This window comes from Arachis hypogaea, chromosome 15, assembly GCF_003086295.3.
Source record: "Arachis hypogaea cultivar Tifrunner chromosome 15, arahy.Tifrunner.gnm2.J5K5, whole genome shotgun sequence".
Classification (NCBI taxonomy): Eukaryota; Viridiplantae; Streptophyta; class Magnoliopsida; order Fabales; family Fabaceae; genus Arachis; species Arachis hypogaea.
Genome location: NC_092050.1, coordinates 133,206,770 through 133,231,244, shown reverse-complemented (window position 1 = coordinate 133,231,244; position 24,475 = coordinate 133,206,770). Strand labels below are relative to the sequence as shown.

The following is a 24,475-nucleotide window of genomic DNA, read 5'->3' as shown; positions in this document are numbered from 1 at the left end:
TGGCTGCCATCCGATTTTGCGATGGTCTAGGATAGATTCGAATTCAAACTAACTTTTCTTTGGTTGCCCTAATATAATGTGAGTTAATTTGTTGGTGTCGTGTTAAGTTGTTAGTTCTTCTTTGTTTCTACAGCATATTTAAATATTTTGTTTGTTTCAGACAAATAAAAAAAAGTAGTGTGGGTTGTTTGTGTGGACATGACATTAGACAAGATGAAGGTTTCAAAATATCAACATTTATTAATCAAAATGATTAATTGAAGCTGAACTTTGCCTAAAGACTAACAAAGTTGAAAGATGATGTTAGGAGTCAAAAAATGATTCTTCATTTGTTAGTATTGGTTTTGCTTTCAATTGTAGTGTTTTTTGTTGTAATATTTTGTAAAATTTGAATGCACTTTGTTGTTAGTTTATGGCTATGATGCACGGACACTGACACGGACATGGGACATGACACGACACAGGACATGCCGACACGCGAATTTTAAAATCTTACATGACACAGGGATACATATACATATAAAATATAAAGTATATTTTAGATAAACCGTAATAATATTTTAATATTTTATTGATATTAAAATATAAATTAATTTTTTAAATTATTTTTAATGTCTTATTTTAATTATATTAAGTATTTAAAATATTTTTTATTTTGATAAATAATAATATATACTATATCTAAATTTATTTTAAGAATATATATTAAGAATAAGACCGGACATGCTGACACGTGATGGTATTTAGGTGTGTCCGAAAATTTTTTTTTTATTTTTTATTGAGACACGGTTTGGACACAGCAGACACGCGTGTCGGACGAGTGTCGGTGAGTGTCGTGTTCGAAATGTGTCCGATATGCAGACACGACAACTCAACAAAGTGTCCGTGCTTCATAGGTTTATGAATTTAATGAGTGAAGTATATGAATGAAAAAATCTAAAATTGTTAAGAGAAACTTTATACATTTTCGGAAATTTATCTTGAAGGACGCCTCCCTTATCTATAAACTCTCCTAGAAAAAAGTTGGGTCTCTCACTACTAAGTGCATACCATCCTCCAACACATTCTTCAAGTCCTTATTACCACTACCAATTCATGATATATCAGTCCAAACTCCTCTTTTGTAGTGTTCTAGAATCTTTGATGTCATTACAAGAGCTAACAGCACGCGGCTAAAAATTTTTGATATGAAAATAAAATAAGTGATATATTTTAATATGGTAATTTTTTGTGTTTTTTAAAATTGTGGGAGTACACAAATCGCACCCTCCAATTTATGTTTAAAAAGTTAAAAAAAATTCAGATTATACAAATCGGAAGGTCCGATTTGTGTTAAAAATTGAAAAAACTCAGAGTACACAACTCGGACCATGCGAGTTCTTTGGTTATGAAATTTTGCTTCACAAATCGCATGGTCCGATTTGCAGTTGATGGAGTTTGAAATCTGAAACGTGGAATTCGGACCCTCCGTTTTTCTTGTTCTAAGTAATTTTTTTTTTACATTTTGAGAGACACAACTCACAAGGTGTGAGTTCTGCTTCCTCTGATCTCACAACGAGGTGAAACACCTCTCCTCCCCATACGCGAGTCCAACACTTCCTTTGTTTCCATATTCAAATTAAATTTCCATAGTAGGCTTTCACAGATGACTATTCCAATAATTATTAACAATTTAAATAAAATAATAACCTAAAATTTATTTTATTATCTATTTTAAAGTAATTAGGAACATTCTATTCTTTTAATTATTTTCTAATTATATTTATTATTTATTTTTAATTAATTATATTAATATACAAATAAAATAAAAAAATACGGTTAATACTTGTTCTAATCAACATAACTTTTTAATTAAAGATTAACTTATGTTTAATTTAATAATATTTTTTGTAAAAAATAATAATTAAACCAAAAAACAAATATATTAGACTATGTTTTTTTAAATATAAAAATACAAAGGAACAATATTAAAAAATTTCAAACAAAAAATAGTAAATATAAAATAATAAGAATAAATACAATAAAATTTTATTCAATATTTAAATGTATCATCTTCAAACTCTTCCAAAATAATATTTTGTTTACGTAATTCTTGGATCCATTTCTTTATCTTAGTCCAAGACGTTAGTTGTTGTAATAAACATCTAAATTTATTCATTTTTTAATTAAGATGGATTATACCCTTTTAAATGTCTTTTGTTAAAATATTCGAGTCCAACACAAATTCAGGATAATATTTGACTAAAAAAATTATATATTAGACTAAATAAAGTACCATCAAATAATTATAATTTTTTTAAAAATTCTACAATTCCCTACAATAATGACAAATTTATTGGTCTAAAATAATTTATAATGTCTTTTTCTATTTCAAAATAAATAATAAAAATTTTACTAAAAGAAGATGGGATACAATAGTCTTCATTGATCTTATTTCATCATTCAATATTTCATATCAGAAATGAAATTAAGCATCTAATGAATATGATTTAAAGATTAAGAAGATTTAATAAGTGAAGAGTTATGATAAATTAACTTGTATGAAATAAAAAAGGTAAAATTTATAATAAAAAAATGATAAAAACTTACGTAAATAGGAACAAAATAAAAGAAATTCAAGAGGTATAATATAATAACTGTTAAATTTCTGGAAGAACAGAATAAAGAGATAATAATATATGTGAAGTTGTTGTATTGAAGTTGTTTTTTACATGATACAAAAGTCATGCTATTTATAAAGATATTTTCAACTAACTTCATAAATATTCATCTACTAACTACTAGCTATTACTCACTTAACTCCCAACTACTAACAACTCTAATAATATTTTAATATGCCCCTGCAAGTTAGTGGATGAAACATGTCAATAATCTCCAACTTGGATAAGTTTCGATGAGATGGTTGAAGAAGAGGCATGCAGCGCATAGGAAGAGGCTTGTGGCACGAGACGTAGAGAAGACAAAGAAAAAGGGCGGTGCGGCGTGGGCCGCAATTTGGTCATGACAGAAACGATGAACAGGGCTTCTGTGAGCGGCGTGAAGTGACGCAGAAGAGACTATGCGTGCGATGCGATGACGCATAGGAAGAAGATGCGTTTGGTGGCGGATGCCAATTATTTTTGACCTGTTGAACTCAGAGAAAAAAAATAAAAATAAAAATAAAAACAAATAAAAATGGGGAGGAGACGTCGGGGACGCCGCAACTACTGGCAGTGTTTTGAACAGATAGATAAAGAGAGGAAGAAACAATGCTATTTTTCTCGTTCTGTGTTTGAGGGTGAGACAACCAGTGAAGAAAAAGAAGATAAAAAAAAGGAGACGTCGGAAAGGCCGCGACGACCGGCAGTGTTTTGAACAGATAGATAAAAAAAAGGAAGAAACAATGCTACTTCTCTCGTTCTGTGTTTGAGAGTGAGACAACCAAGGAAGAAAAAGAAGAGAGAAAAAAGGAGACGTCGGAAAGGCCGCTACGACAGGCAGTGTTTTGGGAAAAAGAGAAAAGAAGAAAAAGTGATGATGACAACAAACTTTGAGAGACTCGTGAAAGCGCAGGTCTCAATTACCATAATTTTAGGTAATAGAAAGAGAGAGGAAATGATATAACCAAAACAACACTAGCTATTGAAAACAGAAGATCATTAGTGTAGAGGAGAAAGAACAGAGTGGGTGACAAAAGTTGAATTTTCACTAGAATGAATATAGAAAGGACTAGTGGGATTTTGTGCTAGGTTAGGAGATGATTCTGCCATTAGAAAGGAAGAAGACAATGAAAACTGATTATTTGGGTTTAAAGAAAAAGTATGGTGATTTTTCACAAAAAAACTAATGGCTTATCCTCTTCATCAAGGAGGGTACCATGGCTCTGATACCATGTTAAATTTCTGGGAGAAAGAACAGAATAAAGAGATAATAATATATGTGAAGTTGTATTGAAGTTATTTTTTACATGATACAAAAGTCATGCTATACTTTCAACAAACTTCATAAATATCTATCTACTAACTACTAGCTATTACTGACTTAACTCCCAACTACTAACAACTCTAATAATACTTTAATAAGTATCTTTATAAATATCCATCTACTAACTACTAACTATTACTGACTTAACTCTCAACTACTAACAACTCTAATAATACTTTAATAATAACAAATAATAATGCTTTATAGTTTATAAAAAAAATCAAAGAGTAGAAATAATAATTTCGTAAGAGAAAAAAAAACGTATTACTGAATGGAGAAGCAATTAATAAAATAATAGGATCGTCTTCCAATATATATGTCTTTTTACAATGTCTTTTTACAATGAATAAGTTATAAAATATAGAAATAGATAAAAAAAAAAAAAGAATGAATGAAATTAGGTTAAAAAAATATTCGTGACCATATAATTGCTGATGAACATATAATAATTAGATAATAAATTACAAGAAAATATTAATAGAAATTTTAGATTTGATATTAAAATAAAAAATATAAACTGTGCATAAAAATATAAAGATTAAGATTAAAAAAGGAAATGAAGAGGATTTTTTTATAAACAATGACTTAAATATTAATGTGACAATAAATTGAATCAAATAACATATGTTTGAATTAATTATAATTGTTTGGCTCAATAAAATAAGTTAAATATATAAATATGATCTTATAAATATGGGTAAATACTCTTTTCGATTTCTAACCTTTTTTTCGTAAGACATAATGCATCTTAATCATCTTTAAACTTCTGTCAGGCCTCCACCCATCAAAGAAAATGGACATATCGACCCCTACTATCGGTTGACAAATAGTTGCTCATCTAACGTGTTAGGTTGAATATGATACGTCAATTAACAGCGTCAGGTGTCAACTTTAAATGGTTGTAGGGACTAAAAATCCGTCCTTGTACAAAAAATAAAAACCCCTTCTCTTCTTCTCTTCACTTCTTCCCCCTTTTCTTCCTCCTCTTTTTTTCCTTTTTCTTCAACTAGTCACCATCATCATTGAACTTTATCTTTATCACCATTACCATCGCACCACCATCATCGAACCAACCTCTCTTTTCTTCTTCCATCCTCTTCCTCCTCTTCTTCTCTTTTTCTTTCTCTGTCGCGTCATCTCCAGAACTACCATCTTCTCCCTCAGTTTGCCATCAGCAGCCACCATCACTGTGATTCTCTCTTCCTCTTCTTCTTCTCCTTCTCATCCTCACCCAACCTCCCTCAATAGTTCGCCCCCAATCTCTCCCTCAAGCTCACTGAACTAGAGCTCAGCTACCCCTATCCTACTTCACTTCCTCCATAGACCTAAATGCCGTTTTCAACTACGCCAAGCGCGCCCACCGCCTCGCCCCAAATCTTCTCGGACTGGTACGCCGTCCTAAGTGTTAAGCCCTTCTCCACTGCCTTGTCCTCTACAAGTGCTACCAGCAGCTAGTGCTACTACTCCACCCAACAAGAGTCCCACGTGGCATTTGGTGAGGCATTCAAGCTCATCGCCGAGGACCTTCAATTGCTCCCAAATCTTTTCTTTTTATACATATGAAGTGTATGCTAAATTGTTAATGATGTATGGATTACTAGCTTTATTGATATTGCCAAAGTTAATGCAGGAAGAGTTTTAAAATTGTGGAAATAGGTAGTGAATAGTGATGATAGTGGTTCAGAAGCATTAGAGAGGGAGATTGTTAGTCCCTGCAATTATTTAGAGTTGACACTTGGTACTGTTACCTAACACGTCATCGGACAACCATTTGTCATCTAGTAACAAAAGTCGATCTTGTCCATTTTTTTTAATGGGTGGAGGTCCTTTTATTTGAGATTTAAGATTGGTTAAGGTGTTGTATGTCTCACGAAAAAAAGATTAGGAGTCGGATAGGATATTTCCCTATAAATATACCGTGTAAAAATTATAACACTTTAAAAATCTAATCAAAATATATAAGATGAAAAAATTAATGTAAATTAAAATAAAATAAATTTATTTATTCCAGTCAAATTAAATAATAAATATAATTGATTAGTTATAGTTAATATGACCAGATAAAATATTAAATAATTTAATATTTATCTGGATTAAATCAAATAAATAATTAATTATAACACTTTTAAAAATTATTAATCAAAGTATATAAGATTGTTAGTGATAATATGAGTATGATAAAGAAAGAAAAAATAAGTGAATTAATTAGAATATTTCTCTCACTCTTTCTTTAAGAATCTTGATCTATTTTTGTCTAACTAACTCTACCTAGTGTATTACTGTATGAGTATAAATGCCGTAACTTTGATCAAGTCAAGCAAAACAATAATAATAATTTACACAATTTAGAATTTCTTCATCTCTATAATCTTACTTCTCTATCCTACTAGAACTCTATCATAGTATCTAGAGCTTAGGAAGGTCATCCCTTTTTTGTCCCCCACCTCCATCATTTCTCTTTCTACTCCAATCATTGACAATAAGCTCAATGATGATAATCATAGTGCAGGGCAGAAGCTTTCACTTCACGTCATTCATGCCAATAAGATTTGTAATCATCTTGATCCCTCAAAAATTCCGTCACAATTCGAGAATGATGTTGCACGAGCTACAGGTACTAAATCTGCTGTCTTTATTGAATGGAAGGTTAAAGATCACAACTTAATGACATGAATTTTCAATTTTATGGATATCTCATTCAAGAATCAAATGCTTGATTCTAAATATGTACATCAACTTTGGGCAAGAATTCAAGAATATTTTACCGAAATTTCTAAGGTTTGTGTGCAACAACTTAAAGCACAACTCAAGCTTATTCGCAAGCAAGGCATCATTGCAACTGAATACCTCAAGAAGATCAGAATAGTAGTTGATTCTTTGGCTTCTCTTTGACATGTAGTTTGTTTAGAAGTTCATCTTGCTGCAATTACAGATGGTTTAATAGAGGACTATGCCATGTACATTTCCTCTGTCATGCCAAAATCTAATTCATTGTCCTTAATTGAAATTGAAGGTTTATTACTTGCACATGAAGGAATGATAGAGAGGTTTAGAAAGACAAAATTAAGGGCTCTACATGCAAATTATGTTCAGGCTCCATCACAATTTTGTAGAGGAACTGGTCAAAATTCCTTTGGTGGCAGGAGAGGACGCGGTGGAAGATCTTTTGGTAGAGGAGGTACATTCTCTACTATGGATGCTAGACCTCAATGCCAGATTTGCCAATGATTTGGCCACACAGCTATGAGATGATTTCATCATTTTTTTTCTTCTTATCAACATGTCCCTTCTACATCAAATTCATCAATAGCATCACAACCTTAACCTCCTACATCAATCTTTCATACCCTACGAGCGTATTTAGCCACTCCATCAACTCTCACAGATTCTTCTAGGTTACCAGATACTGGTGCAAGTCACCATATCACTGGTGATGCACATCATATGCTTACATCCTCTAAATATACTGGCTCAGATCAAATCTTGTTAGGTAATGACAAAGGTAGTAGAATTTCACATTATGAAAAATCATTCTTAGTTAATCTTGATACACATAAAGCTTTTCTATCAGATAAAATTACTACTTTCACCTAAAATCACACATAATTTTGTGAGTGTTCAAAATTTTACAGCTGATAATAATTGCTACTTTGAATTTCATGCTGATACTTGTTTTGTAAAATCTTAAGAAACTCAGGAAGTGCTTCTTCGGGGGCACACCTAAACAAGGAATTTATGTTTTTGATCGTGTGGTTGTAATTTCGCCTAATGTTATTTGTTCTAATTTTTCTTCTGTTTGTGACAAAAATAGCAAATTTTCTTTCTTTGATTTTAGTTCAGTAATCTTGTACCTCAGGCCTTCATAGCTAAATTTGATCCTTACATACTTTGGTACCACATGCTTAGACATTGTGCATTCAAGGCTATTCTCAATGTAATGAATAAATGCAATATGAATTCTTCTTCTAAAATTGTTTCTTCAAACGTATGTGAATTCTACTGCAATGCTAAAATGAATTTTCTTCCTTTCTCTACTGATTCATTTAATTTCTCCGCACCTTTAGAAATGGTATATAGTTGCATTTGGGGCCCAGCTCCGACTACATCATATCATTGTTTTAATTATTACATCTCTTTTGTTAATGCTTTCACTCGTTATACATGTATCTATTTGCTACATACTAAAGCTTAAGCATTTTAGGCCTTTGTTCAATACAAAACTCATGTTGAAAAACATACTGGATATAAGATAAAGAATTTCCAGACTGATCATGGTAGAAAATATTTACCACACACATTTACTACTTTTTTGCTGATTAGGATATTGAGCATATATAGATTCTCATGCCCTTATGCACCAACAAAATAAAAGGCATGAGCGCAAGCATCCCCACATCACTGAAATAGGCCTGGCAATGCCTGTTATTGCCTCTCTTCCATTAAACCATTGGGATGATGCATTTCTTAGTGCTACTTATGTTATTAATCGGTTTCCTTCTCCAAATACTAACAACATTAGTCCTTTTGAAATGATGCATTCACATGATCTAGATTATTCATTTCAGTGTTTTTGGTTGTGCTGCTTTTCCTTGTTTAAAATCATACACAGTTTCAAAACTTGATTATAGGTCTCAGCTTTCAATTTTCTTAGGATATGCTTCCCATCATAAAGGCAATAAATGCCTCACTAAAAGTGGTAAGAATCTTATTATTGGACATGTTATTTTTGACGAGCTAAGGTTCCCTTATAGTGAATTATTTGCAACTGAACCAGCACCTAAAACACAAAATCAGTTTCCCCATACTTCCTTAGAATTTTCCCTAGGCATTGCTTCTGCATATATTCCTTCCAATAATTCTATTCAGAACCCACCAAATTGTCCCTATTCCTCAACTCATCTATACTCATCCTCCTCATCATGACAACTCCACATCATCACACTGTCATCCTCAGTCAGTAGAATAACCTCAACCATCTACCACTCCTACTTCATCTTCACAAAATCTAGCTACCCCTTTACATACTAAGCTTCATTCTAATAGCATACCAATGTTAGGTATAGAAATCCAGTTTGGTAGTGCACCAAAGAACCAAATTAATCCAAATAAACACCCTATGCAAACCAGATTGAAATCTGGTATTACAAAACCAAAATTATATACTGCCTTGACTCACACGCAACCAGATTTAGTTAATAATATTCCTACTAGCATTAATCAGGCTTTACAATCTTTACCTTGGTGCCGAGCTATGATTGAAGAATTTACTGCTCTCTAAAACAAATACATGGAGTATTGTTAATCCACCAAAAAATTCCAAAGTCATTGGTTGTCAATGGGTTTATGCCATCAAATGCCCAAATGGTGACATATTGAAATATAAATCCCGCTTAGTTTCCAGAGGTAATAATCAAATTGAGGGCATTGATTATGATTAGGTTTTTGTCCCGGTTATTAAACCCACAATAATTCGTGTAGTGCTTACCATTGCATTGAAGAATAATTGGCAAATTCGCCAATTTGACTTCAGCAATATGTTTTTAAATGGGGATTTACGAGAGCTTGTATTGATGAACCAACCACCAGACTTTATTCAAGGTGATAGTACTCAAGTTTGTCGATTACATAAGTTCTTATATGAACTCAAGCAAGCTCCAAGGTCATGTTTTCTTAAATTATCCACCACTTTGGCTCAATTCGGCTTCTTAAAGACAAGGTCAAATCATTTTTTGTTTGTTAAGCATGATGAAAAGCTTATTTTATACATTCTTGTGGATGTTGATGACATCTTAATAACTGGAAATTATTCTATGGCTATACATTATACAATCTACTATCACTCAGTTGAATAACATATTTTCTCTCAAGGACCTTGGTGAATTTAGTTTCTTCTTAGGAATTGAAGCACACAAGTTAGGTTCTAGTGGTATTCATTTGTCACAAACTCGATATATTTCTGATTTACTTCAAAAAGTTGGTATTAGAGAGTCTAAAGGTGTTCCAACACCAATAATCACCTCTATCAAATTATCCAAAGAGGGTGCTGATGAATTTGATAATCCTTCCCTTTATAGATCCATTGTGGGCTCCTTTCAATATGCAACATTAACGTGTCCTGATCGCCTTTACTGTAAATAAATTGTCTCAATATATGCAGAGGCCTCTTCATAGCCATTGGAAATGTGTCAAACGCCTATATTGATTCCTAGCAAGTACTATTTCTCATGGATTAATATTTCATCCTAGCCATGATTTGCGCTTGTTTGGCTTTACAGACTCTGACTAGGGCTCGAATGTCGATGATCGTAGATCAACTGGTGGTTTCTACATAGGATCCAACATAGTGACATGGTCAAGTAGAAAGCAAGCTTCTGTGAGTAGATCAATCACGGAGGCAGAATATAGAGCTCTTGCCGCTGCTAATTCTGAAATCATTTGGATTCAAAATTTGTTATCTGAACTCAAGGTCTCTTCATCAATCATTCCTACCTTGTATTGTGACAATGTGAGTGTTGTTTTACTCGTAGTCAACCCAATTCTTCACAGTAGAACCAAAATATTTTGTGTTGGACTTACACTTTGTAAGGGATAGAGTTAATCAACAAAAGCTTCACGTGGTTCATGCATGTTCATTCAGGGGAACAGGTCGTGGACATATTTACAAAGACATTATTATTGGATTTGTTCCTTAAATTTTGTGTCAAACTTAATGTCTCTCCCAGAATTACCTTATGTTTGAGGGGGCTGTTAGTGATAATACTGAGTGAGATAAAGAGAGAAAAAAAATCAGTCAATTAGTTAGGATATTTCTCTCACTTTTCCGTTAAGAATCTTGATCCATTCTTGTCTAACTAACTATGTGCCTAGTGTATTCATGTATGAGGATACATGCTGTAATTTTGATCAAGCCAAACATAAGTACATAACAATAATAACAATTCACACAATTCAAAATTTCTTTTTTTCTATAATCCCACTTCTCTATCCTACTAAAACTCTAACTAATTGTGCGCGGTCTCCAGATTGCCGTGGCAAACAATTTCAAGTGAGTTGTTATTGAAACAGACTTCTTGAATTTGTGAAGAATGGTTGTCCTGCGACTCATCCTTGTGCACCAATTCTTGCTGATATCAATACTCATGTCCAACGGCTTAATATCTCCGGATGGTCACATATTCTTAGAGAGGCAAATTATGTTGTGAATACACTTGCTAAAAAGGGACAGACCCTTCCTTTTAGCCTGCACATTTTTTATTGGGATAAGGGACAGACCCTTCCTTTTAGCCTGCACATTTTTTATGTGCCTCCTCCCAATATTAGCTTAGCTTTAGATTTAGGCTATTTTAGCTTTTTGCTCTCTAGAGCCTCTTAGCCTGGATGGTTGTTTCTTATTTTTCCTCCTTGCTTGGGGTCTTTGACCCCTAGCTCATCTAAAAAAAGATGAAAGAATTAATGCAAATTAAAACAAAATTAATTTATTTATTCTAGTTAAATTAAATAATTAATATAATTAATTAGTTAGGTAATGTGGTCAAATAAAATATATAAATAAATAATGTATTTAAATGAATCAACTAAAATAAATAAAAAATATTTTTAAAAATATGCCATATTAACCATGTTATTAATTAAAAGAATTTAATTTTAATAATATATAATAAATAATAAATATTCTGTTTCCTAGTACCCATCAATTCTAATCTAAAAACACCTTTTTTTTTTCTTATTTTCATATTTTTTCTTTTTCTCATTAAATTTCTTTGTTTCGTCAAATTTGGATAATTTCATTTTTGTAGACTATTAGCCTTCCTTAGCCATTTATTACAACAAGACAGATACAATTTTTTTTGGTGACTTAAAAGAAAAAAACAACAACTAAAAAAGAAAAAATAAATAAGAAACTGTTTAAGAAAGGTAGTCTCGCTGAATACTACTCTCAAACTCCTTTCAAGGCAACAGAAACTCTACTTGGGGAGAAAGGGTCCTCATTGCAGTCTTTGCCATGATGTCTGCTACTTTATTTGCATCTCTCAAGATCAACCAGAGATCAGCACGTCATTTCCAAGACATGATATCTCGGATTTTTAACACCAAAGAATCAATAAACCCAGAGCAATCCTGTAAATTATTGATAATAGTAAAAGCCTCCACACAGTCTGTCTCACATATAATGTCTCTTTGTCCCGAGTCCCATGCTAAAAGAAAGCCTCTCCAAATAGCAAACAACTCTCCTTGCAAAATGCTACGACTCTCAATTGTTCCCAGACAGCCTCGTTGCCACCTTCTCTTCCAATCTCTACTAACACAAGCAAAACCAACTCGAGCACCATTGCCAGGATAGCTAGCATCACAATTAATCTTAAAGGTACCCACTGAAGGGGGAATCCAAGAGCCAATAATGGTGGAGGGGATACACAGTCGTTGCAATTCAAAAATATTTCGGAGCTCTTTTTCCAAAGACAAAGCCATACCAATCACCTTGTCTGTGGTCCAATGCTCGTGAGGATGAAAGATTTCGTTATTTCTCGAACGCCAAATCTACCAGAGACCAGAAAAGAATCTAAAGGGATGTTGTTTGCTATTATATAAGAACCAACTCATCAAATCCACTGGTTGATCGGAGATCCCTAAAGCTTGCCAAGCTAGTTGGCTTTTGGACAATCCCGAATACAATGTAAAACCGATTCCTGACCTGAGAAACATCGTGGACAACTATCCGTGTACGAAATGCCCCTCCTAAAACGAAAGGCAACAGTAGGAAGAGCCCCCGAAGACATAGCCAGGTCAAAAATTTGTGCTTTTCTGGAACATGTTGACGCCAAAGCCAAAGCCAATTACCCCTATTCTTCCAACTAAACATCTTCTTACTGAGTCACAAATAACCACTACGAGTATCATAAACCTTTGAAGCCACACCAGTCCAACACCAACCGACTTTTAAACCAACTTGAACATCTAGGTTGTAAGAGTTAATGTTGCTCTACAGAGACTGATGCAGAGGAGAATAGATATTCTCAAGGTTCCACTGTCCAGATGACCAAAGATCTAAGATCCTGAGATCCGAATCAGAAATGTGAACATAATCCATCTCCTGACACAGTCGCCTCTCTTCTCCATTTATAAAACCAAAAATTCTGTTCCAAATCTCTAATGCACCAAATAAAACCTTCCTTCAAGATATTCCAAACTCGACATATACTCTTCCAAACATAAGATCCCCTTCCTCGAGACCGACTAAAACAATCATCCTTAGAAGAATGGTATTTCTCCGTCAACAGTTGAACCCATAGCTTGTCAGGATGGTGAAAAAGTTGTCAAACTAGCTTTCTAAGAAGAGCAATATTAGCACAAAAAGGATCTCTAATTCCTAGACCTCCAAACTTCTTAGAGTGACTAACACTTTCCAGTTAACTAGATTCAGGCCTCTACCATCAGTTTGACCCTTCCATAGAAAGTTTCGCATCATGGATTCTATCTTATTAGTTACCCCTTTAGGGAAGAGAGATACCTGCATGTGGTAAGTAGGAATCGCAGTCACTACCGAATTGAGCAAACAGAGTCTACCCGCCTTATTAAGCAATCTCCCTTTCCAGCTGGCTAGCCTTCCCCGAATCTTGTCCAGAACATCGTTGAAGGTTGCGCGTGTCATCCGAGAGTGATTAAGGTTCACCCCTAAATACTTGCCCAAGTTCTGGACGAATCTGATGGAGGACACTCCGGTGAAAATCTCTTTTCTTGTCGCTGAAACATTCCTGGAGTATAGCGCTTTAGATTTCTCCCCATTAACCTTCATCCCAGAGGCCTTACAGAAATTTTCCAAAGCTTCCATTACAGTTTGAACTTGTTGTTTTTTGGCTTTACAGAAAAGAAGCAAATCATCGGCAAACATCAAATGAGAAATTTTTGGACCCCCTCTAGAAATAGCAACCGGCTTCCACAAGCCCCTATCAACTTGCTGATTAATAGAGCAGGACAATCTCTCCATACACAACACAAACAGATACAGTGATATAGGATCTCTTTGCTTAAGACCCCTGCTTGGAGTGAAGCTATTTAATCTATCCCCATTCCAGAGGATAGACAGAGAGAAAACAGTGACACTACGACAAATACAAATTAAATTCACTACTGAAAATATTATCTAACCTTATTTTTTCGTCTTCTTTAAAATACAAAATAGATTAAAAGTAATAGTACTTTATCTTCACCAAAAAATCATTGTACTTTATACCGCTCTGTTCTTGTTTTGCTGTAACTCAAATCAAGAATTCAAAATTGGAGGTATATCGGGAATAAAAAAAATTCTCCAAATCGTATAGATAATTCAACATAAGATTTGGCATTAGCTATGTTGAAATAAGTACTTTAGTAGCTATTTCATTAGGTCCTGAATTCGATCCCTCAATTTTATGAATACATAACACTATATCACCACGAATATAGCGTGATTTTTAATGGAGGTTTAGGTGACAAAGACATTTCATTAGTCCTGGTGGTGGATATCTTACAAAAATAGAAAAATTAATCTATTAAACATGATGTGCACTAATTACTTGAAACATTTATGGCCTTAACACTGGTTTCTGTTATGAATATTATACTTTCCTAAGAGTGCTAATAAGTAAGTGGGGAGTGCTAATAAGGCTTCATTTTGTTCTGCAGTAAATTCAGAATTGACATGAAATAACATATTGTGACACAATAAAAATAATACAGATAGAAATTATAATGACAAACACAGAAAAATTGGTAATTAGCTTTTTTTTTTTTTTTTTGCATAGAATTCTCTGGAGGTTTAAATTAAAATCCCCGCATATTATAAATAAAACTATCTTGAAATTAATTTTGTTAATATTTGACATATTTTTTAACGAAAGACGCATATTGTATCTAAATAATAATGTCGAGGTTAGTTAAGAGTTGCATTGTCCTTCATATAAATAGACAAAAACTGAATTGGATGTTTATTGTAATAATAATAATAATAATAATAATAATAATAATAATAATAATAATAATAATATCCAGAAAAACAATGAATTAGGATCACAAGTTACAATCTCGAATCTACAAAACAAAACAAAAAATGAAAATGGATTATTTAGGGGAAAAAATAAAAAGAATAGAAGGAAAAGAACAAGGGTAGGAAGTACAAGTCAATCCAACCATTCCACTATAAAACTTATGATGTATGCAAATCATCATCGAATATATAGGATCAGTTGCAAATTCTTATCTTAAAATTGAAAGTGATCAAATTCAAGTGTCCTCAAGTAACCACTTTCCGTTCCTACTACTTTAGTACTTTGTCCAGTTGTGAAAGTGTGGTCACAAGAAAACAGTAATACAGTATTAGAGACCGGAAAGTGGAGGATCAGTTTAATCCAAAACAGATATTTTTTATTTTTTATAGAAAAACATATGTTCCATACAAAATTAATAAATTATTTTTTGTACAACATATAACTCAACACATATATTCCGAACTGTGAACAAGAGTAGAGTAAGATAGAGATATTTGATGGATAGAAGGGGTTGTTACAAGGAACTGGTGCCATTTGTGGTGCTTGTGGCGAATGAATGCAGCAACACAGGCTTGTTCACTCTCTTCAAAGCAGCCAGCAATGGAGGCATGAGCAACTATGTCTTTGTTCCATATGCTTATTCTGTTTCAACCATTGTACTCTGTCCTATCACTTTCTTCTATAGAAGGTTAGTAATTAGCAACAAACCCTCCAAGAAAAAACATCAACACTTGATGGATTTATATGAATTCATCTTGTTTTTGCAGATCAAGAGTGGTTCCTCCACTGAGTTTCTCAATCATTTCCAAAATTGCCCTTCTTGGGGTCATAGGGTAAGTCAACTATTCCTATATATACCTTTTTCTTTGAGTTGACTTTTGGAATTCACCATCATTAAGGCTCTTTTCACCCTTAATTGTTGTGAATTTTTTGCAGATGTTCATCACAGATGCTGGGGTATGCTGGAATTAGTTACAGTAATCCCACACTTTCCTCAGCTATCAGTAATCTCATTCCTGCTTTCACCTTCATACTTGCCATCATTTGCAGGTTCCTTTCTCTTTCTCAATTTATGGATTTACCTGTACAATCATCATTTGCTGCTCAAAGGTGTTTCAAAGAAGAAAAAAAAATGGTCAGAAAATAAAAATCAGTCCAAGTCAAATCAAAGTTATCTTATTTTGTATTTATTAATTACAGTTGGAATAAATTATCAATATTAGATATATAAGTGATGTACTTGTAAATACTAAGTATGCCAACGAACTATAACTCAAATAGTATAGTCTCTCCATCCTCACTTAGAGGTCTCGGATTCGAGTCTCACTCTTAACTTTAGAAAAAAATGTAAATACTACATATATGAAATTATAAATCTTAAATAAGGTAACTTTGACTCCCTAAAATTATCGAACTTTCCATATTCTTTGGACAACAAACCCCGCCAATCCCTCAAGAGGAATATGAGAATTAAAATGATGGTATTTTAATTTCCTGAAATTAAATTTACTTGAGAATAATTTTTAAAACTTTGAACCAAACATGAAAATATAATATTCTCATTTTAAAATTCTTAGGAATTATTTATAATTTTCCCAAACCACACACATCCTTAAGGTAATCTTATACATCGATATTATATTTCAGTAAATATTACAAGCCAGTGCTTTATTGAAAAAAACAATTAAAAATTGACTAGTGTTAAACTGTTAGCTCAAATGTAATACAAATACAAGAGGAAAATTGTCACAACAATTTTTTTAAACCTTAGTGTGGTTGTCATATTACCCTGAAATTATGATTGCAGACTGCAATTAAATCATGTTTGGCATATAAGAAAGTATTTGATTATCAGAAAGATTTAGAGAAGTATATGTTTTCCATTCATAACCTTATTGCAATTACATGCAGGTAATAATTTCTTTCTGAATCACTGTCTTAGTATCTTACCCTATTATCCATTCTTGTTCCGTGTTATGTTTGTTTTTCACAATGCTATTACTACCACAACTAAGGATGGAAAAGATAGATGTAAAAACTAGAACAACCCAAGCTAAAATTGTGGGAAGCATAATATCAATAGGAGGTGCATTTATAGTGACATTCTACAAAGGCCCATCCATCATTATTGCTGATGATTCCCCTTCTCTCCATCTTGTTCAACGATTAAATGGAAACTTTGAATCAGTGGATACAAATTGGGTCATTGGTGGTTTTCTTCTCACAGCTGGCAATATCCTACTCACACTATGGTTCATTCTACAGGTACATATACTTTTGTTAATATGAACATTTTAAAATACATCTTCTTAGACGTAGGATAGTATATGTGATATTGTGAATGTCACATGTATGATGGGCCAGTGGTTCAATTAGTGAATTGAATTTCTCCTTATTATGTCCTTATTTTCTGAACTTTATGACGATTCTATGATAATTATTTGACAGGTGGAAATCTTGAAGGAGTTTCCAGATGAGCTATCTATGGTCTGCTTTTACAACTTGTTTGCTGCCATATTTGCATATGCTTTTGGTTTAATAGCAGAGACAAATCCAAGTGCTTGGAAACTAAGACTAGATTTATCATTGGTCTCCATAGTTTGCATTGTAAGATTCCTGCTGCAAATTCAATTTTCACCTGAAAATGAAAAAAAAAAAAAATCTTAAGCCTTATGCAAAACTGCAAGAGTGTTGATGATGATACATTTTGTATATTTAGGGAATATTTAATAAGTTCTTGAGCAGTGCAATATATGCATGGGGAATACACTTAAAGGGTCCTGTATATGTAGCAATGTTCAAGCCACTCTCAATTGTTATTGCTGTTGCCATGGGTATCATGTTCCTTGGGGATATTCTACATGTTGGAAGGTAATTATTATGTTCAATTTTATTTTATTCATTTTTTTCTTTTTGGAACATGGTGCTTAAGTAAATAGAGAAGAATTCCATATAAACAAAGCAATTTATATTCCCTACACTTACCAATTTTGTGTTTGAATTTGATTGGAAAAAGAAAAAAATGCTACTTGCACACCAAAAATCAGCTACTAAGTATATGTGTATAAATACATTTATATTTCAATATGTATTCGAATAGATGGCTGATTTTTTGTATACACGTAGTATTATTGTTTATAAAATCATCAAAGAATGAACCAGAATATGTATGTTACAGTGATTTCAAAGAAGAATGTTGAGAATATGTTAGATTAACAACTAAATATTAGGCCAAAAATAAGGCCGTTGATATAAAATTCAAAACTGTTATGCGCACATTACAGGCATTTTGAGTTGGTATTTTAAACCCAGTAAAAATGTATTGGAAACTTTGCATCAGGCAGAACTCATCCATAAAATTTTCACCTCAGTTTTTAGCCAACATATCCTTAAGCGAAACATTGGTGAAGAATCCTTCATGCACCACTCTGCTTCTTGAATTGTTCCCATATTTCCCTAGTTGAATATATAGAACTGCCAATGAAGCTAAGCAAAATCTTTTTTTTTTTTTTTTGTATTTTTTGGATGGGGGTGTTTACTTCTAAGAACTGATACCTCAAAAAGAGTTAATTGTAAAAACCAAGAATTTATTTTTTCCCTAAAATATATATCTAATCGAAATATGCCTGGAGATACCTACTCCTTTTTGGTTTTTTTTTTTTTTTTCTTGTGATTTTTCACTGATCATATAGAAACTTTCTACTGATTCTGAGACATTACTGTCACACACACATACATAAAAGAAAACTATAATATTATATAATATGGAAAGGGTTTCAAGTATACCAGAAATATTAGTGCTTCAATAATTTTAGCAGTTAATCTCAGTCATAAAATAAATACATAGGTGAAATCAATGGCTAAAATCACTGGAACGCCATTATTTCCGGAATACTTGGAAAATTTCCCATAGTATATGGCTATTAACCATTTTTTTTTATTTTCATAACATGATGGTCTCTGAATTATGCAGCATAATTGGAGCTACAGTAACATCAGTTGGATTTTACACTGTAATGTGGGGCAAAGCAACAGAGGAGAAGGAGGAAGAAGTTGTTGGAAGCCATGAATCACCAACTAGTGAGCATGAGCATGTTCCTCTCTTGCAAAGCTGTAAAACAGTAAATTCTCAAAAGAATGTAGATGTAAATGTATAATAGACATAAATACAGCTCCAATGAAAGCTGTTTAAATTACAAAGACAGTGTATACCAGAAACTTTAACGTTGATATAGAAAACAATTACAAAGACGGTGTATTATCCTTATTAGATAACATAGGATAAGCTTCAACAACATATAACTGATCCCATGCAATTTTCCTTTTTGAGAAAATTACTCTAAAAGATCATTAGTATGAGTTTTATTAAGAAAGATTGGTTAAAATAAAATTAAAAGAAAACAAAAATTTATTAAGTTAAAATAAAACTTTTTAAGTCATAAGTAATTTATTTACTCATTACTAGCTAGTATAAATTAAATGAAAACGAAAATTTCAGCAAAAAAGTTTTCATAAACGTTTTAATCTAAGCTGCTAAACTGACCAGATTCATGGGTTCGTGGCCATAGCTTTCTGCCAGAATATTGAGTTATGATGAACTCTGATGTTGTATGCTCAAGGACTAATTTGCATATTGTTAAAATAAAAAAAAATATCGTTTTATTATCATGAGTAACATAGGGTCAAATGTAAAATTGAAAGACCTGCAAATAAAATTCTGCTTGACCTAGTGCAATTAGAATTTGAATTTATTAATTGCTTATTTTGTACAGGATGGACAGTGGTGAAATTCTATTTTTGTGGAAAGTAATGATCAATTGAATAATAATACACAAGAATTAATTAAATTACTATAAGATCATATTACTCCTGTTGAAAATAATGAACGAAGGTCAAACAACTAAAGCAAATGATGCACGAACACAAGAGGGAGAACAATAAGTGAATCAAAGCGTACAAAAGAAAGCTTGGAGCTGACACTAATCAAGGAACTAAACATTTGTATGATCATATTAGAATTATTTGTCCGATTCGTACTGTGAGGAGACCAACGGAGTCAAAATTAAAAATGATGCACTTGTGTAGGAGTAGAGGTAGTAGGAAAGTCCGAGTCACTTTTGGTTAGACACTTCCATTGTTTTGCAAAGTTGCCTTTGTGAGGTATTATCTTCATTTTAATTATTTTGATTTTAGTATATTTGTATATTTGCAATTTTGCATAGTAAATGTCATGATCATTGGTCATTTGCAAGGAGAGTTCATTCCAGGAAGAGGAACCACAGAGAATATTATCATTGCTCAAGAGATTATGTACTTCATGAGGAACACCAAGTCTCGAAAAGGGACCATGGCATTCAAGATTGATTTGGAAAAAGCTTATGACAGGGTAGACTGGTGTTTTCTGGAAGCTACTTTGGTCCGGTTTGGGTTTCCAAAGGCTACCATTGATCTTATATTGAATTGTGTGACTTCCTTTTCGTTGGCAGTTTTGTGGAATGGGAACAGGCTCCAAAATTTCAATCCGAAGAGAGGGTTGAGGCAAGGAGATCCTATGTCTCCTTATCTATTTGTACTCTGTATGGAAATGCTTGCCTGCTTTATCTCTCATAGAGTTTCCCAAGGTTTGTGGAACCCAGTTGCGGTTTCTAGGAATGGACCACGACTCTCTCATTTGATGTTTGCAGATGATCTTTTGCTTTTTTGTAAGGCATCAAAAGCTCAAGTAATAGAGGTCATGCATTGTTTGGACTTGTTTTCTAGAGCGTCAGGTTTAAAGGTAAATCTTCATAAGTCAAAGGCCCAGTGTTCCAAGAGGGTATCGGAGAGGAGAAAAGAGGTTCTCTCAGGGGTCTCTAACATCCGGTTCTGCAATGATTTGGGTAAATACCTGGGAATTAACATCGGTCATGCCAGAGCTTCCAGGAAGACGGCTCAGGAGATTATTGAAAAAATTTCGAGAAAGCTCTCCAGTTGGAAAGGACGCCTACTGAATAAGGCAGGGAGGCTTTGTCTTGTTAAATCGGTTATGGCCTTTATCCCAGTTTATGAAATGCAAATTTCTCTTCTCCCTAAGTATGCATGTAATAAAATTGATTCCTTGATGAGACAATTCTTGTGGAAAGGCCAAGCGACTGGAAAAGGGCTGCCTCTGGTCAGGTGGGAGGTCGCCATAACTCCTAAAAGGCAGGAGGATTAGGTATTAGGGATACTTCCTGTGCTAACATGGCGCTTCTGGGAAAGTTGATATGGGATTGTCTAAATAATAGTGAGAAGTTATGGGTGCAGGTTCTGAAGCATAAATATCTCAGGAATCAATCTGGAATGAACAGAAACAGTAAAAATTCTTCATCGGCTACCTGGAAGAACATTGTTAGTGCCTATGAGCATCTCAAGGAAGGGCTTCATTGGAATATTGGAGATGTCCACAAATCAGTTTGGTATGATGAGTGGACTCCTTTTGGTAAGCTTTGCAACCTTGTTCCTTATGTACATATTTCTGAATCAGATTTCATGGTGGCTGACTTGTGGAAAGGGGTGTCTTAGGAGGTTGATAGTCTTACCACGCCTATTCCGCATGAGATTAAGCAGTTTATTTGTGGTCTGAGATATCCTAGTTTGACTGAGTTGGAGCCACAGTGGGAGTGGTGGCCTGCAGCAACAAAAAAGTATAGTGCAAGGGAGGGTTACAGATGGTTATTAAAGAAAACATTAAATTGGAATGCCAACAGTAATTGGAACTGGTTGTGGAACACAAACATTCCAGAGAAGTTCAAATTTACTATGTGGCTTAGCTTACATGATGCTCTACCAACTGAGACCTTTCGATTCAAGCGGCATTTAGCTTCTTCAGATATGTGTAAGAGATGTAACAAGGCGCAGGAGACTATGGAGCATTTCCTTAGAGACTGTGAACGATCAAAGGCAATCTGGTATATGTTGGATCCTAGTATCCTGGACTCGACGGCTGGTACTGCTCTTGAAGAGTGGTTTCGGAAGGCCTTGGCTAACAATGAGGCGTCCTTTGGTGCAGGGCTTTGGTGGGTATGGAGACATAGGTGCAATGACATATTCAACACTGACAACCCTTGGACAGACCATAAGGTTGTTGCCTTGGCCAGAATTACCGCCAAGGACTTACAGGTTTACAGGAATCGAAGCAATGCCTTTAGGTCTCTCCGAAATTGCCTGTGTTGGGAACCACCGGTAGGCAATAGTTTTAAAGTTAATTGTGATGCAAGCTTGTATATGGATTCAAATTTAGCGGGATTTGGGTGTATTATTAGAGATTCTAAGGGAGATTGGATCTCAGGCTGCTCTGGAAGCATTCCCCCTTGGTCTATAATCAGATGTGAATTATTTGCTGCTTGGAGGGGGCTGGTTTTAGCTTGGGATTGTGGTTTGAGGAATATTATATGTGAAACAGATTGCCTTGACATTCTGCCCATCATGCATGAGCTTACAAGTGGGTATCCATCTGAAGTAACAGATTTGGTTCACAAGATTCAGGAGCTTTTATCTCGTCCTTGCCTTGTTCACGTTGAATGGGTGTCCCGAGAAGCAAATAAAGCTGCGGATTGGATGGCTAAATATGTTGCCAAGAGTAACTCTAATCATGTTATTTGGTCTGAGCCTGGTGTTGATCTCCAACGAATCATCCGCTCGGATTTAGAATAGTTTTTGCTTTGTTTCTTTCCTTGTTTAGTCACCAAAAAAAAAAATAGATTTGTGTGTACATGTGTCACATACTATGGAGATTTTTAGTGATACTTCGACTATTGTTAAAGAGATAATAATTTAAAATTATTTTATTTAATTTAATATTTATAATTTTATATATTTAATATCTAAAATTATATATTTATTACATTTAATATTATGTATTTTTTTTAGAAATATATATAATTTTTTTAAATTAATAATATTAGAGTCTATATTTATAGATAAATGTCATATTTAAAGAATTATGTGCATTCATATTTTTATTGAGATATTTAAAAGCTATATTTAACTGCTGAGATTCTCTTTTAAAAAAATAATACAAGAACGTTTATTTAAAATAAGACGAGTATTTTCATTTAAAATTTAAAAATCTAATTTACATCTATTGGTATTAAGTTTAAAATAATCAATAATGTCCCGTATCCATGTAATTTTCCTAATCAAATCTAACCAAGTTATTTTCCTTCACCCGTCGCGCCACCTTTTCTCTCATACTTTCGTAACAAACTTTTAACGTAAACCTCTTTAATGTGAAGCTTCCTCTTCAATGTAAAGCTTCTCTTTTTCTTTGATTTTTTTATTTTCTTTTTTGTTTTCTTCTTCGTATTTGTAATTTTCAGATTTTGATCTGCATTTGAATAGCGTATCAAAATAATGAATGATTCAAGTTCAAATCAGTTGAATGAGAGTAATTTGGATTATTCTTCTGAATCGAATCAAGTGGACGAGGTTTGGATTATTCAATTTTGAATTGAATGGAATGAAATGTTGATGAGTTTGGAAAACTCTAAATTAATATTTGTGATGACTAAATATTATTAAAATAACTAATTACAAAATTATTAATTTGATTTTCATCTAACATATGTTAATTAATAATTTTGTGTTGCAGGTTTTATATTTGGGCCGAACAGAACAAAAATTTTAAAGCAAGCCCATTGGAATAGTTTTTATTCAACTTTGATGCTAAACCATTGTGATAAAAATGGCTGAAACAATGTTTTTGATTTATTGGGCCAGAATGAGTTTTAATACTACAAGCCCATGATTGTTTCTCATGCTTGATCCGAAAAAAAATCATCAGGAAAGCAAATGTTATCATTTGCCTTATGCCCTTCATCGGATCTCATGGATAAAATATTTTTTGGGCCAGTTGTGATTATCAATGTTACAAGCCCAAAATATAATTGCTTGAAGGCAAGCATGTTTGGTCCGAAATCATGAAGCAAAGAAAATAAAGCTTCATTTGCTTCCAACGGATCCAAGAACTTTACCATGCAATGGATTTCAAATTCACTCAATTATCGTTAATAGCATGGGAACTATGAGAGAGAAAAGGAGCGACATGATTGATGTGCTCAAAACTACACGCCACTCTAAGAGAAGTAAAAGCACTTTTTCACTTGAATTGATTAACTCATTTAATTACTTTCCTTCCAAGTTTATTCTCTCTCATCACTTTCCTTCTCTCTTTCGGTCATTAACCAGGAAATCATGAAAGCAAAAATGAGCTACCGAAGTAAAGGAAGAACACGCTACAAGACCATCATGATGATGGCAAGAAAACATAACAAAATAAAAGTATGTTGTGGCTGAGATTTTCACCAAATATGGTTAGATTTGGTGAGGTAATCTCGAGCTCTTCATACCAAAAAAAAAGGTTGAAGAAGATTTCGGCCAACAAGGAAGAGATTCTTGGAGGCATGGCTTGTCTTTGATTCTGCTCAACCACCACAGGAAGTAGCTAGAGTGGCGAAGTGATGGTAGAG

The 24,475-nt window shown here is 33.4% G+C and overlaps 1 protein-coding gene across 1 annotated transcript; it reads left to right on the top strand.

Moving 5' to 3' along the window:
• The first annotated feature begins 15,005 nt into the window (after nt 1–15,005).
• LOC112750761 (WAT1-related protein At5g40240) lies at nt 15,006–19,236 on the top strand. The gene is made up of 7 exons (XM_025799603.3): nt 15,006–15,675; nt 15,755–15,820; nt 15,924–16,037; nt 17,003–17,252; nt 17,436–17,594; nt 17,707–17,858; nt 18,961–19,236. Exons 1-7 carry the CDS (start codon nt 15,485–15,487, stop codon nt 19,142–19,144), a joined length of 1,116 nt encoding a protein of 371 aa, XP_025655388.1. The 5' UTR covers nt 15,006–15,484; the 3' UTR covers nt 19,145–19,236.
• Nucleotides 19,237–24,475: the final 5,239 nt, after the last annotated feature.

Coding starts and splice junctions, on each gene's coding strand:
- LOC112750761 (XM_025799603.3), top strand. CDS start 15,485: ATGGATAGAAGGGGTTGTTACAAGGAACTGGTGCCATTTGTGGTGCTT. Junction 15,676..15,754: donor ATCACTTTCTTCTATAGAAG/GTTAGTAATTAG, acceptor TTGTTTTTGCAG/ATCAAGAGTGGTTCCTCCAC. Junction 16,038..17,002: donor ATACTTGCCATCATTTGCAG/GTTCCTTTCTCT, acceptor ACCACAACTAAG/GATGGAAAAGATAGATGTAA.